Source organism: Egretta garzetta, unplaced genomic scaffold (assembly GCF_000687185.1).
Source record: "Egretta garzetta isolate BGI_Z169 unplaced genomic scaffold, ASM68718v1 scaffold259, whole genome shotgun sequence".
Lineage (NCBI taxonomy): Eukaryota > Metazoa > Chordata > Aves > Pelecaniformes > Ardeidae > Egretta > Egretta garzetta.
In genome coordinates, this window is record NW_009260770.1 from 3,517,107 (window position 1) to 3,533,385 (window position 16,279).

General features: G+C 39.8%; 1 protein-coding gene across 1 annotated transcript in view; it reads right to left on the reverse strand.

Annotated features, from left to right (window-relative positions):
* Positions 1-13,812, reverse strand: part of VAPA (VAMP associated protein A) — a 24,669-nt gene extending 10,857 nt beyond the window's left edge. Inside the window, exons 1-3 of the mRNA XM_009646211.2 lie at positions 13,778-13,812; positions 13,062-13,084; positions 5,553-5,705 (exon numbers count right to left, since the gene is read on the reverse strand). Coding sequence (XP_009644506.2) covers positions 5,553-5,705; positions 13,062-13,084; positions 13,778-13,812 — 211 coding nt within the window. The remainder of the gene's footprint in view (positions 1-5,552; positions 5,706-13,061; positions 13,085-13,777) is intronic.
* Between the last annotated feature and the right edge of the window lie 2,467 nt (positions 13,813-16,279).

A 16,279-nucleotide genomic window follows, 5' to 3' on the forward strand; every position in this document is an offset into this window, starting at 1 on the left:
CTCCAGGTGGGGTCTCACCAGGGCAGAGTAGAGGGGGAGGAAAACCTCCCTTGACCTGCTGGCCACACTCCTCTTAATACACCCCAGGAAACCATCCTTTAACCATCCTTTTCTGGATGACATACCTGTAGAAACCCTTCTTGTTATGCTTCATGTCCCTTGCCAAGTTTAACTCCAGCTGCGCCTTGGCCTTCCTGACCCCATCCCTACACAACCTGGCAGCATCCCTATACTCTTCCCAGGGTGCCTGTCCCTGCTTCCACTGCCTGGGCAGTTCCCTCTTCCTCCTTAGTTTGACCAGCATCTCTCGTCTCAGTCTTGCTGGTCTCCTTCCTTTCTTTGCCCCATTTCTTACACCTGGGGATCAAGAGCTCTTGCGCTCTGTGGAACACATCCTTAAAGATCTGCCAACTCTGTTCTGTTCCCATGTCCCTGAGGACCGTTTCCCAGGGAGTCATTCTGACTATCTCCTTGAAGAGTTGGAAGTTTGTTTCCCTAAAATTTAGGGTCCTGACTGTACTCTTCGCTATTCCCATTTCCCTCAGGAGCGTGAACTCCACCAGTGCATGGTCACTGCAGCCCAGGCTGCCACCAATCTTGGCATCTCCAGTGAGCTCACTTGCATTGGTGACCACCAGGTCCAGTATTGCATCCCCTCGGGTAGGGGTATCTATTACCTGGCTTAAGAAGTTGTCCTCAATGCATTCTAGGAATCTGCTGAATTGCCTACAGCTTGCTGTGTTGCTTTTCCAGCAGATGTCGGGGTGGTTTAAGTCCCCCAGTAGGACGAGAGCCTGTGAGGGCGAAGCCTCCTGTAGTTGGAGGAAGAATGCTTCATCAGTAGGCTCCTCTTGATCTGGCAGCCTGTAGTAGGCACCAACCACTAGGCTCCCTTTTTTGCTTCTGTCTCCGATTCTTACCCATAAGCTTTCGACCTGCCTGTGGCTATTTTTCAGGGACAGCTCTTCACACTGTAATGATTTCTTGATGTAAAGGACAACGCCTCCGCCCCTCCTTCCTCGCCTGCCCTTCTGCATAGCCTGTAGCCATCAATAGCTACATTCTAGTCGTGGGATCCATCCCACCAAGTTTCCGTAATGGCAATTAGGTCGTAGCTTTCTAGCAGCATGATAGCTTCCAACTCGTCCTGTTTATTTCCCATGCTGTGTGCGTTTGTATAGAGGCATTTAATCTGAGCTGTCGGCCTCGTTACCTTCATAGCAGAACACCCCTTGTTTCCCTTGAGGTGTTTCACAGGCATTTCCTTGTTGGCTCCTACTACCTCAGGAGCCTCCAGCTCACCTCCGCAAGACTTCAACTTCGCTGCAGTGTCCCTGGCACGCCACTGGGCAATGGGTTGAGGGCTCATACTAGCCCCCCATCCCTCCAACCACTGTGTGTTGACCTTTAGCCTGTTGCTGGCAAGCCTGATACGTTCCCCCTCCCCCTTCACATCTAGTTTAAAGCCCTGTCAATGAGCCCCACAAGCTCCTGGGCAAAGACTCTCTTCCCCCTTTGAGAAAGCTGGCTCCCATTTGAGGCCAGCAAACCTGGTGCCGTGCAGGCCATCCCATGATTAAAGAACCCAAAGTTGTGGCAGTGACACCAGTCACAGAGCCATGTGTTGATGGATTGAGTCCACCTGTTTTGCCCAATGTCTCTGCCCACCACTGGAAGGAGCAAAAATAACCTGCGCCCCAGAATCCATTACTAACCGTCCCAAGGCCTTGAATTCTCTTTTAATCACCCTCGGGCTACTTCCTGCAACTTCATCAGCACCCACGTGGAAGAGCAGTAGAATATAGTAGTCCAAGGGTTGGACCAGGCTAGGAAGTTTCCTAGCAATGTCTCTTACCCAGGCTCCCAGGAGCCAACAGACTTCCCTAAGAGGAGGGTCTGCCCAGCATATCAAACCAGGAGATTAGAACTTTTATAGGATATAGTTGCATATCCAGGGACATAATATAAGGGTCTGCAGAAATACCTGAATACACAAGGTTTGTTACGGTAGTGTTGGGGGACAACTGAAGCAGAGGGATGGATGCACAACCAGCAGAGTCTACCTCCAACCACACTGTCTGGAGTGGACCCTGAAACAAACTACCATGTTAGCCCCCTTGTCTCCTTTCAGAGACAATTAGTTGCCTTATTCCAGATGGGAGTACAGGACCACAGAAATTATATTTAAATACGTATATGTGGCTACACTTGCAACTTGGTCTACTAGAGGATGAGGACTCAGAGTGAACTGTAGAGATAGATTATTTGACAGTGTACATACACTTGTCTTCCACAGAATGGGAACTCCAGTGTTTGCTACAGGACAGTTATCTCTTCTTTTTCCTTAAACATTACATACAGCATAATCAAAGGATAAGTGAATAATCTGAATCAGATATGTTCCACAAATAAAGCACATAAAGGAACTGCAGTATTTTACATGCTTTCAAACAACCCTATTTGGAAAGGTTTAAAAGTCAGGTTTCCTTAATCACTGGTCTCACTGTGATCTAAAACATAACTGATCAAACCAAATGCTTCTTCCAGGTATGGATGCTATAGCAATTTATCTCTAAGAATTGTTCCATCAACAGACTACTGAATAGCATGCAGCACTTCAGTTTCCTCAAGCCAAGGGAACAGATGAAATAACTTGAAAAATGGCAAAGCCAGCTTTCCATCATCAGAGAACAACTTCACGTGCTGGCAGAATTCTTGGATATCTAGTTAAATAACCTTATATTCTTTGACCACTCAGTAACAGCTGAAAATCTGATTGAATTGAAAAGCAGCAGAAAAAGACAATCCACAAATTCAAAAGAGCTCTTCAAGCTCTTAACGGTTTTAGGTAATCATGGAAAATCTAATGAGCATATGAAGCCCCAGTTTTCAACATGTTCTTGGAATCACTGAGTAGTCCAGAGATCACTTCTAGGGGAATTGCAACAGGTAGTTACAAAAGCAAGCCTCTTGTTAATAGGCCTAGGTTTTCTACACAGGAGGGCTTTATTGCCACAAAATAAATCTTAAAGGGGTCTGAAAACCAGAAGGAAGAATGGCAACAAGTTGTGAAGGAAGAAGAGTAACACACTATATTCTGAAAAGAAAAATCAAGTTAACAACAAGCAATACGTGATACAATAATAGTTAATTTAGGGCATCAAGGTAAAGAAAAACAGGTCTTACCAAACTAGTATTTCTGGAAAAAAAAAAAACTGTATAAACATGGCTGGAGAAGGTTACCTAGTGATTCAGAACCGAATGATAAACAAAATGTCCATGGACTTCCTTAAAACAATTGTTAAATCACTCTTCCAACAATTAATTTAAAAACTGGCTTGACTCTGAATCTGCACAATGCATTATACAGGCTGAAGACCGCTAACACTATCTCAACAATTAGTTTTGAACACGGAGTTTCAGCCCATGGTATCCTATAGTGACTTCTCTCAGCACAACCATGTGAAAGAAATCTATTTTCAATTATATGAAAGATGAGTCAGCACTGAAAACATTCAGTTGAGAGACTGATGAGATAACAAAGTGGGTCACTAGAAAAATTATCTGCGCACTTAGCTTACCAAGTGACCCGAAAGAAATTATATGCTTAAAAACAAAAAGATGAAGCTGACAGTTTGGGGAAGAGAATTTAATTCTGAAAAGCATTGTGGAGTCACTATAGTGAAACAACTGCACATGAAAGCATTGCAGGGTCACTGCATGAGAATCCAGTAATACAGAAAAAGAGATATCAAAGATTCCCTGCTATGTAAACTGAAGAGTCAAGCAGTACGATACTGTTTCCCTTTATTGGCAAACCTGAAGCTAGAATGTTGTTTACAGCTCCAGTACCGCCTCGTTTAAAAAACTGAAATATTCAAAGCATTAAAAGGATAATTTGTAACTATGAAAACACACTTTACAATAGGCAAACGGAATACTTCTATCTATCCAATTCCCTGAAGCAAAAGTCCAGCAATATCTTGAACATGACGTATGACTACCCAATGGGAAAGATCCCCAATACCAGATCAAACACAAAGTTAAGACAAAATGGCTGTAAGTTGAAGCTGAAGACAAATAACTTAGGCTTTTGACTACTTAAATCTTGAACAAATTCCCAGTAAAATGATCTTTCATCCACAAGTTACTGGACTGTCCATGGAAAGCAATACTGAAGTTTTAAAGGGTCACATTCTACAGATCATATTAGATTAGAAACTGGTGTCTCTCCTACAAGGAAAGTTACTCTAAGGTTTGAATTAATCAAAGGTTTCCTGAGTTAGTCCTTGCCACGTTTGAACATATTACCTGAAGCTAGTTCTCCAGCTTCTTTTAAACTTCACAAAGGGTATAAGAGTATGAATCTGAAAAGCTCTGAGGATTGCTCCAGATTTCACTTTTGCTTTGCTACAGCTCTCCAAGGGTTCTACAAAAAAAATCAGCTTTCTAAGACTTAAGAGACCTAGGAGCTCACACCTATATTGACTGTGATCTCTACAGCCTAAAAGACCACAGTGTATAAAAAGGTGATTCTCCTCTCTCCAAGTTGGGAAAGATGGTAGGTCCAGAGAGAAAGTTTCTCACCTCTTACAGTCACTGGTTTGAGAATCCCCTTTATTCTGGAGATTCCTACCTCTAAATGACTGGGAGAATGACCCAAGGAAATCATTTACCAAATCAGAAGACTGATACCTAGTCTTTTTCAATTTTCTTGAGAATGTCTACTCCCACTCGCACAATTACTAAGACCTTATCTGACGTTGTACAGTCTAGTACAGGATTAGACCATCATATGTCCAGCTATCAAAATTCTGCGTATTGTCAGAATGAAGTATGTAAGCCAAACCTACATGGAATTTCATGGAAAAAAGGAAAAAAATTGTCTGACTTCAGGGCTCACACTCTGCTGAAAAGTAAGGATTCTTTTTTTAATCCCCTCACCCTAAACCCAAAAATAGAATAAGGAGAATACTACTCACTCTAGCAAAAATGTACTAGATCTTTCAAATTTACGGGCTACACTGCTCCACTTACTTAAAATAACAGAAAATTTAATTTTTTAAAAGCAGTTTAATGATTGCCACTTAACATATACTACTGTGATAAACGGAAGAATTCTGAAACAATAGAGTTCAGGGACCAATACTATGGTCAAAACAACTAGTCTAGAATTGTGAATAATTTTTTTTTTTAATGTAATGAACAGTCAAACGTTATACTTCAAACACAGCCAAGCAATGCTCTACTTCAAGACATAAGCATGAATTAGTATTCTGAAGCAAAGGTAATGTCACTGCCCATTTCTAACTTCCCTTTCCTCCTTTCAGAGAGCTGCAGATAAATGTGACAAATGCCAAGTATTTCTGTATGGAGGATTTTTCATGTATCATTGCAGCTCTACACCAAGTTGACATAGCACTAATGAAGGGGAACAATTTTATTTTAAAAAAATATTTTTAAAAAACTGACATACTTCAAACAGCCTCTAAGATCAAGCATTAGAGAACTTCATGAAAAGGCCTAAAAACACCTAATGTACAACTGCATACCTGAAACAATTACAGATGATCCTGGGTCAATAATTCCACTGTTTGGCCTCACACAGTATCGACGAGGCGCTGTGGTCTTCACTTTGAAGCATACTTTTCTATCTGACGGATTTCGTAATTTAAGATTTGTAGTTACTACATCTGTAAAGGGACCTGAAAAAAGGATTGGTTTTTTAATTATGCATGTATCTCTGGAAAATATATCTGCTTATACAGTACAAATTACTCTTAAAATATAACTTGATGGCAACAAATTTCTAAAAGCAGGTTAAGTCATACATCTGTTGTTACGCACATATGCTGTTAAATGCACAGCACGGTCTGTCACCTTAGTTATAATAATATACATTCAGCAATGAACAAATACCTCTTAAATAGTATGATAGACTCAAGCTGCTGGCGCAAAAAGTTCATATACACATATGCTAATTTTACCAAATCATTCTTAACATTTTAAGTACCTAGAAGGTAATGATCATATGCAAAAGTAATTTTGCTGGCATTTTCTTTAGGAATAGAAGTAACACATAATTTGGAACTCTGTCAAATGTTTAAAGAAAGAAACCACTATGATACTGAAGCATACTAACTGCTCCTGAGATTTCAACTTGTGTTGTGCTTCTGAGCTCCTGTAGACTTGACAGAAACAGATATCAACCTCATCTTTTAAACTCAAAATAGGCAAGAGAGATGATACTCTGTTTATGCATATACTCTAACTGATCCACAGAAAAGTTGTAGTTGCCATATTTACATATTCAATGCAGTGTATTCTCTAAACTGTGTTTATGGTAAACCATCAGGACAGGAATTGCCTCTAAGATTGGATGGGACAAGAGGCATAATTTCAATGTCAAGCTGCAAAAGCACGTCTTCCAACAGAGATCACCTCCATGTGACGCCACACAGAAACAGCACAAAAAGCAAGTAAAGTTCACAGTGTTCTAGGCTGTTTTAATCTCCCTTACACTTGTGTCATCTGAAAGCAAGACTGCACAGGCTCTAGAAGAATATAACTTAGAAAATGGAATTTCATATGAACATTAAATTTATTCAGTAATATTTCATGTGTACATCAACTTTTAAGAACCTTATTCTTTAAAAATTACACATTAAATTACGACAAAATAATTTTCATCAGCATTGAAAACATGACAACTACTTTTCCATTAAAAAAATACAAAGAAAGCAAACTTTAGATCAAACTGGATGAAAAATATACGTTATATGAACAAATGGTAAAGTACAACAAAACCATTAATTGCATGAGACGAAATCAATTCTTTTCTGAACACCTTATTCCACAGAGGTGTCTGGACTACTCTGAAGGAAATTGCATTAGCCACTGTCAAACATTACTACACTAGAGGAAGATTTATAAAACTACTTCACAGTTTCCTGCCTCTTGATGGCTCTTGCAGGATCCAGTTGCATTTACTTATTGAGTGAGATCCAAAAATAACTCCCATCATCCACACCACAAGATGAACTAAAACCCAGCAGCTGAATACTCCTGTAAGATTGGTGATACACTTAGAAAGACCAAACATTTATTTTTTTGAGCTACACAAACATTTTTGAGGAAGTTATTCTGGGAGTTTTACTAACAGCCACCTAAGCATTGTCTTTGCAGTGCCTAGTGGCATACAGCACCTTGAATCTGACTTTCAAAGGTGTGGGTTGCTTCTTATTTAATTGCAACTCTAGACAACCTGAGGACCTCTGCTTCTCAATCTTCTCAACTACTATTACTAAGGAAACTCTGCTCAAAGTAAAAAAAGGCTCAGCTCAGAGGCCGTTTCAACAGGCAGTCAAGAAAAGGAGCTACACTATTCAAAAATAGCTTATTTCAAGACAAAGAAGCAGTGAATTTAAAAACTGATAAACAGCTTTTTAAACTTTTTAAAAAAAGAAAAAGATGTTCTGTTTCTTTTGAGATGTGAAAGGTCCCCTCGTGTCTGCCTTCTCAAAGTGCATAATGAGATAGGATTCAACACACTCTTCAAATTATTCTGATATTTACTGTCAGTTCTAACACCACACAATTAAAAAAAAAAAGAAAAAATCTGCTTTTGTTCCACAGGTGCATGAACACAGTGACCTCCTTTGCATTTCCTGGATACTTCCCAAAAGAGAGCCTTTAGCTCGGGGCCATTTTTTAGGATCAGAGATTTCTTTCAGTGGACTGAAATCTTTTTCAAGGTCTAGAGCACCCTTCTGACAGCTTTACCTTTCACCTGCTTTCTAAAAGCTTTAAAGAAAAAAAAAGCTGTATAAAGCCTCTCGAGACTCACAACCATCAGATTTAATAAACAGCTGGTAACAATAACTGGTGCACAAAAGGAAAAGATGACTAAATTTCACTCTTCCTACAGAACTCAGCTATTTTGGTAGTTTAGTGGCATACTAACAGACAGCGCTGATCTAAGCATGGACAGGCAAGAGCAGACACAAGGATAGTAAATCAGAAAAAAATAGCTATTACCATTCAGAGGAGCTGCATGATCTAAATTAGCATGACATATCCTTCAAAAAAGAAACCATGCAACAGCAGAAGAGGATTCTGGAGTTCCCATTCACACAAACATAAATACTGCTACCCTTGGGGGAGTGGGGAAATAAAGTACAAGCTGGCACTAACAGCCTGAGTGCAAAAGCCTAAACCATGCTGGTTCCTTGAGAAAAAGAAGCGGGGGGGGAGGGAGAACCGGGAAGGAGAAATATTTGAGGCCATACCGCACAGACCACATCTAAACAAGGAAAAGAACAGGCAAAGATGGATACAGACATTCTGCACATGCACCAAGACAGACAAACGCATGCCAACTTCAACTCAGAAAACATACAGCTCTGCTAGGACAGCATTATAGTCTCAAAGATAACATCTCACTGCTTGCATGACACCCAGGCCAAAGCTGCTTTCTATTTGAGCACTTCAATCTCAGACAGGCTCATGTCTAACTGTATCCACCACACAAAATACCTCATAAGCACTCATCTACTGTTGTTTGCCCAATACTTCCATTGTAAACTGCTTAAGACTACCTTTTTATATTTGTACAACTTAAGACAATGGACTTCTGGATCTGCAACTAGGGTTTTCAGAAGCTGTGGTAATTTAACTAATAAAATCCTCAAGGTATACTGATGTAACTATGATGTCTAATAACAAGAGATCATTGCTTTATAAACCTGTCATTTCAATCTAACAACCTCTGGGAGTCAGAGCTACTTTAAAGGGGACAGGAGTTCAGAAACTCACTTAGTAGTGTAAATTCAAGACACCAATTACAGCATCTTCCTAGAATAAAAGTTGTGAGAGTGCCAGGTTATTCCAACTATTTTGAACTGATCAGTGACAATCCTGTCTTTCTGACTTACAAGGGCCTCAGAAAGGAATGACAGACACCTGCCTAATCACACTCAGAAATACTAGAGATCTCCAAAACCATTACGTACTCAATTTCTATTCTGGCAATCAGTGCAGCCACCGCAACATTAATGCCGTGGTTGCCTCTGGCAACTACACATCTCAGACTACAGCAACTAGTGGGCAGGAAGAAATGCCACAGATTCTGCAGAGCCAGTTTCCACTGCTGAAGCACAGTGCTAAGTTTCCCAGCTTGCCACAAGCTTCCCAGTTACACTGCAGAAAAAACAAAATACTATGCATTACTGTACAGGTAGGACCTGTACAGCGATCTTTTTGATCAATGGTGTAATTTTCTCTGCAAATTCAGGTCTCTCTCAGTTCCTCAGCTCCAAAAATCATCCTTCTACCGCCTGGGATGGTCAAACATAAGGGAAAAAATGATGACATGAATATGCCTATCTAGAACGGGAAGGAAGAGTTTAGACAAACCTCCTCAGCCTGTGTCACCCCTGAGAAAGGTGAGAGATCACTGACAGTATCTCTAGTTATTGGTAGTACAGAGCGAGTATAAAGAACTTCTGAGAAGCGGACAGATTTGCTGATCAAGAAGCTCCATTCAAAATTAGTAAGGCTGTCATAATGTACACACAGAGCCTGTCACGGAATATCACCTTTACCTAAATTGGGTAAGAATTTACCATTTCATTAAATTACATAAAATCTTTGATAATTAGAAGGCAGATAACTTGCAGAGCTGTATGAAAATGAGCAAGCATTATTAAACAAATTCAACAGCATTTTCTATGAAACAGCTTAAGTGTTAAGTATATTGTCCTCTTTGATTTAAGACATCGAACTGTAGCTGTTATAGAAGCTAATACCTAAGCTGACTCTGCCAGAAAGCACTCTATTTCTTGCAGAGAACTAAAGCGTATTTAAGCTGTAAACTGGCACAGTAAAATATATTCAGCCACATCTAAAAACGACGTAAGTACACATAAAAAAGTAAACAGACTGGCAAAAGGAATCCAAACTCCTTAAAATGTGTAAATTACAGTGTGAACTTAAAACATACAATCCCAATAGTTTGTGAAGTGGGATGGTGTTTCTTCACAACTGCTTCATCACCTTTGAAATTCCAAGAGCACTTGAAACATACAGAACACTTCAAAACATCTTTACCAAAACAAACTCAGGCAGGGTAGTTTTCTTTCAGTACACAATAAACTCAGGTTGGGCAGACAAAGAAAAATAATTTACTGCATTTGACATAATCCCTTCCTCTTGAAGTACCAAAACCATGACCATTCAAATACCTTCTTCAACTGGAAGAAAAATTCTGACTCTAATCACCTATGTTAAAATTATTCACAGCCTATGAATGGTTACATGTATTAATACTTCACCATTATAGAATCACAGAATAGAAAAAAACCTTTAAGATCATCAAGTCCAACTGTAAACCTAACATTGCCAAGTGCACCACTAAGCAATGTCCCTAAGCACCACATCTACACAGCTTTTAAATACCTCCAGGGCTGGGGACTCAACCCCCTCCCTCGGCAGCCTGTTCCAGTGCTTGACAACCCTTGTAGTGAAGAAATTTTTCTTAGTATCCAATCTAAACCTCCCCTGGCTCAACTTCAGACCATTTCCCCTCATCCTATCGCCCATTACCTGGGAGAAGAGACCAACATCCACCTCACTACAGCCTCCTTTCAGGTACTTGTAGAGGGCAATAAGGTCTCCCCTCAGCCTCCTCTTCTCCAGGCTTTAAACAACCCCAGTTCCCTCAGCCGCTCCTCATCAGACTTGTGCTCCAGACCCTTCACCAGCTTTGCTGCCCTTCACTGGACACGCTCCAGCACCTCAATGTCTTTTTTTGTAGTGAGGGGCCCAAAAGTGAACACAGTATTCAAGGGGCAGCCTCACCAGTGCCAAATACAGGGGGACAAATTAAGTCTGAATGATCAGGAATAACCAGTGGATGAAGGTGCAAGATTAGTAATAACCGTGGCTCTCAGGTAGATATCCATATATTAGAGCAATAATACAGAATCTTTCACTTCTTATTCTACCCTGGCACTTGAGAAATAGTTACTAGTTTTATCATCAGCCTGTATGTAAATGTTAGAATCCAAAACAGGCTTTATAAGAAAGCTGACACACCTCAATATCCACAGCTCCTGAAGGCTGATTCTAGGCTAGCACTGTTTACCATGGGTAACATCAGATTTTATCTGAGTTCCCAACAATGACATGCTGCCAGCCTCCATGCTGATGATATATCTGTCAGAGACTTTTCCTTCAAAAAAATGCTGAGACAATGCCCATTTTTTAATCCTAAAAGAGCTAATCTTCCTCTGTCAACAGGGCAAGCAGAGCCTACATATGGCTATCGAGCTTACTAGATAGAGGTGCTTGTGCACATGCTGGCATGCATGCTTTAATGGGGGCTGGTATAAGAGAAATAGAAATTTAAACCTTTTGCCTGCCATTCTGACAGAGAAAATACAGGAATACAATACAGTGGCATTTCAAAGCAGACAAACAATTTTTTTTTTTCCTTACATTTTCTTTCTGCATCAAAATTTCATATTCACCCCAGCTTGTTACTGGCATGCTGTTAGTAAAAATGTAAATAAGCAGTAATACAGTAAAAATGCAATAAGCATCTATCTCAAGGGTGAAGTACAGCCACAGATCATTACCATGAATTCTAGTACAGAGAACATTACCTACTTTATATATTAGATAAAATACAGACTAAAAGGAGATTGTCCTGCATTTAACGTTAAATATGGACAACAGTTTCTTTTGCCTCAACAACAACAAAAAACAGTTCTATTAATAAGATGTATAACATGGAATAACTTCATCCAAAGATATTAATGCTTGTATTTAGCTTAAATAGCAGTCTGAGTCCAGTTCAGTCATATATATTTATTCCTGATATTTTTCCTATTGAAAGAGTGCCATTGCTAAATAACTGTCATGTTACTAACATCAAAGGCATGTTTGTTACTTAAACTTAACCTCCACATTATTGTGAATTTCTTACTTGTAATTTAGCTTTATTTGGTTGCATTGTTACCTTTGCCAAATACACATTAAGAGCATACTAAAATTGGTAGCTCGTAATTCTACTAGGATAAAGTTTTAAGAATTTAATGATAAAGTATTATTCACCCCGAAGCACTCTCACCATTGAGATAACAAGAGCAGTAGAAATATTTTACTACTGCTAAACATGAACATTTAAACCAGCAAATTGTTCCCAAAGTCCTGAAATAACGAAGTAGTATGTACAGGCAATCTTTCAGTACAGATGAAATGTCAACAATTTAGTTCAGTAAGGGCAGTGTTATAAACCCTTCCTTCTGGAGCAACTATTCTCTTTACATGCATAAGGTAGGGTAACTAATTCATCTGATAATTACAGAGGCTCTTAGATTTCAAAGAATACTAGCAGATTTGAACAAGAGAACTAAAACAGTAACTTTTCCCTTTCTTTTTCCTTTCAAACTTGCTTTGTATTTTAACCTGTGATAGCTTACAAAAGGTTTCAGCGATGCTGAAAAACCCAGATCTGCTGTTTAAAATATTCAAATATTCAGCAGCTTAAAATATGCATGCATCCTCAAGTACGAAATTTCCATTGGATACACCTTTCTGATATGAATTGCAACATGGAAGATACTCTTCAAACTCTATAGCAGTAATCAGAATACTTGTAATCATCTCAGATGACAGCTGTAGTGGCACATAGAAAATCAATCTTTCCACAGAAGACCTGACCAAAAGCTGTTACCTAGCACTTTTCCCAGTGTGCTCCAAGAACTGGGTATCAGAGACCAGACTCACTATAGGGAATACCAGTGCTCTCCCGGTTTTCACTGGTTTCCTTGCAAGTAGTATCCCAACAGTGTACCAAAGTATCTTTAATTCAATTTCACACTTGTCCCAGTACTGACAAAAGCCCAGAAAGTTCTTTTTAAAAACAAACAAAACCATTTCACATGTTTGACTGTTAGATGGTGTCCAACCTCAGCACATAACACAGAGCCCGGTCTAAACAGGTTTACATGCCAGACATTAAAATTTCCTACAGACAGGTCTTGCTAATACTGGAGTACCTCCCAAAGACACGAACAGCTCACTTCAGTTTCAGGGTGACCTTCCATTCTCTGGAAGCACAGACTACAGCTCTGCATTTCCCAAATCTCTGAAAGCCAAGCACAGCATATTCTACAGTCACTCCAGAAAACAAACACCTGCTTTAAATAAAAGTTGCATTCAGTCTTAGAATGTAGTATGACATACCAGCTTCCAGGTTAAGTACATCACTAGGTACCACCATTGTCCTACCAAACTTTTCAAGAACACCTCATGACCTAGGAGAAACCTTGTAAAGAACACAAGAAACAAACCGTTTTGTAAGATGGTATCTGATGATTTTAAAACTATTTTTGCCCACAGCATTTTTAGAAGGTTGGTTCAGACTGACATGGTTCAGATTTGAAATTCAACTCATTTCTAATGATCTAAATACATTCACAGCCACTTGATGCCAATTCATTTTTGTACCAAGCCTACCCTTTAGCCTACATAGCTTTTCTTTTCCCCAGCGCTTACCTCTTCTGATATATTTATAGACAGCGATCAGATCCCCTTCCAGCCTTCATTTTGCTAAGATAAACAAGACAAGCTATTCGATACTTCACTTATGTTAATAACTTTTTCTTTGCACCATTCCCATTTGGGTTCATTTTCTCTGACTAGGTGCTGCCAGAGATGCATTCAGATAAAGCTTCATCAATGCCATAAACCTTGACATTAATACTTCCCTCACTACAAAACTACAGTCTCATATTTGCCCTGTTTCATGACTCGTCATACTCACAACAAACCTGTGATTAAGTACTAGTCTCCAGTTTTACTCCTTCAACACTTCCAACTGAGAAAACAGCAGTTCTATTATTAGCACACACCAAATGCACAGATTTTTTTGCATTCATCACATCTCCTAACTTTGCATTACCGATGAGCCCTACCAGCACAGTCCCACCCACACCAATGCCATTAATGAAGATACTAAACCAAGTTCAAACACAACACTGGTCTATCCTTTAGAAATGTCCTTATTAAGCCTCTAATAGCCCAACAGCTGTGCTGCAGTTTATTTTATAGCTTGTCCCTTCTCCACCTTATGTTTCTCCATTAAGTTCTTACACCTGCAACTTAATTATTAGTTTTGCAGATACCTCTGTATCAAATAATCAATATTCAGATCATCAAACATTCTCTTGGAAGATATGTCAAAACGTATGCAAGACAGGGAGCTAATTAGAGACAGCCAACATGGTTCCATCAAGCGCAAACTGTGCCTGACTAATCTAGTGGCCTTCTATGATAGAGTGACTGCATCAGTGGATAAGGGAAGAGCTATGGATGTCACCTACCTGGACTTCTATAAGGCCTTTGATACAGTCCCACCCAACATTCTTACCTCTAAATTGGAGAGATATGGGTTTGACAGATGGACCGTTAGATGGATAAGGAATTGGCTGGATGGCTGTGTCCAAAGAGTTTCAGTCAATGCCTCAATGTCCAAGTGGAAACCAGTAACAAGTGGTGTCCCTCAAGGAGCCATACTGGGACCAATACTCTTCAATATCTTCATCAACAACAGTGGGATTGAGTGCACCCTCATCACGTTTGCAGATGACACCAAGCTGAGTGGTGGTGTTGATTTGCTTGAGGGAAGGGAAGCCATCCAGAAGGACCTTAACAGGCTTGAAGGGTGAGCCCATGCAAACCTCATGAGCTTCAACAAGGCCAAGTCCAAGGTCCTGCACCAGGATTAGGGCAATCCTCACTATCAATACAGACTGGGGGATGAATAGATTGAGAGCAGCCCTGCAGAGAAGGACCCGGGGGTACCGGTAGATGAAAAACTGAACACAAGCCAGCAATGTGCGCTTGCAGCCCAGAAAGCCAACTGTATTCTGAGCTGCATAAATAGAAGCATGGCCAGCAGGTCAAGGGAGGCGATTTTGCCCCGCTACCCACTCTCATGAAACCACACTTGGGAGTACTGCATCCAGCTCTGGGACCCCCAGTACAAAATAGACATGGAACTGTTAGAGTGGGGGCCGGAGGACAGCCACAAAAATGGTCAGAGGCTGGAACACCTCTCCTGTGAAGAAAGGCCAAGACAGTTGGCGTTGTTCAGGCTAGAGAAGAGAAGGCTCTGGGGAGACCTTATTGTGGCCTTCAAGACATGAAGGGGGCTTATAAAATGGAGAAAGACCCTTTACCAAGGCCCATAGCAACAGGACAAGGGGCAATGGAGTTAAACTGAAAGAGAATAGATTTAGATTGGACATAAGGAAGAATTTTTTTTATGATGAGTGTGGTGAGACACTGGGACAGGTTGCCCAGAGAAGTTGTGGATGTCCCATCCCTGGAAGTGTTCAAAGTCAGGATGGACAGGGCTTTGAGCAATTTGATCTAGTGAAAGACATCCCTGCTGATAGGAAGGGAGTTGAACTAGGTGATCTTTAAAGGTTCCTTCCAATGCAAACCATTCTATGGTTCTATGAAATAATGTAATGACATCCAGTAAACCCAGTGGTAAGATCAGATTTTGTTTAGGGGATGCACACAGAAGAGATGAAAAAAAGAGACACAGACAGAGAGAGAAGGAAGTCTCAGATCAGACTGGCACATTCTACCCAGGACACTCACGCTGCATTTTATTCCACATTCCATTTACCTCCATGTTTTTAATTATTCTTTCCTCTAAGGCTTTGCATCCTATCAAGGTCAGACCTATTCAAGCACTGAAGTGTCAAATTAAGAATTACTCCAAGTGAGACTACATTTTGAGAAACACAGGAAGGAAAAATTCTGATGTGACTATCTTACAAAAACAATTGTTTGCCTGAATTTTAAGTTTTCTTTTTCTTTTCTTCCTTATTCATGTTATTAAAAACCAAACACCTGAAGTTCTACACCAGGACAATATTGAGCAAACTATCTTAAATCTCAAGACCTTGTTCACATGAAAATAAAATTAAAATATTTATATTAATTTACATAACCATGTATTTCTAAACACTTTCATTCATGAAATATGGCATCTATATTGCCAAATAATTTCCAATGCAATGAAATAACTGTATACAATACAAAAAAAAAACCTAAAAGGCAAGAGAAGCTAAAGAGGCCGCTATGCACCAGATAAAGTTATATTACCTTAAGGAAAACAAAGTTACTAAAATTCTAACTTGTGTTTCTGCATTTTTATTTTCAATAATATCACATCAGAAATTATCTTAGTAACTTTGCT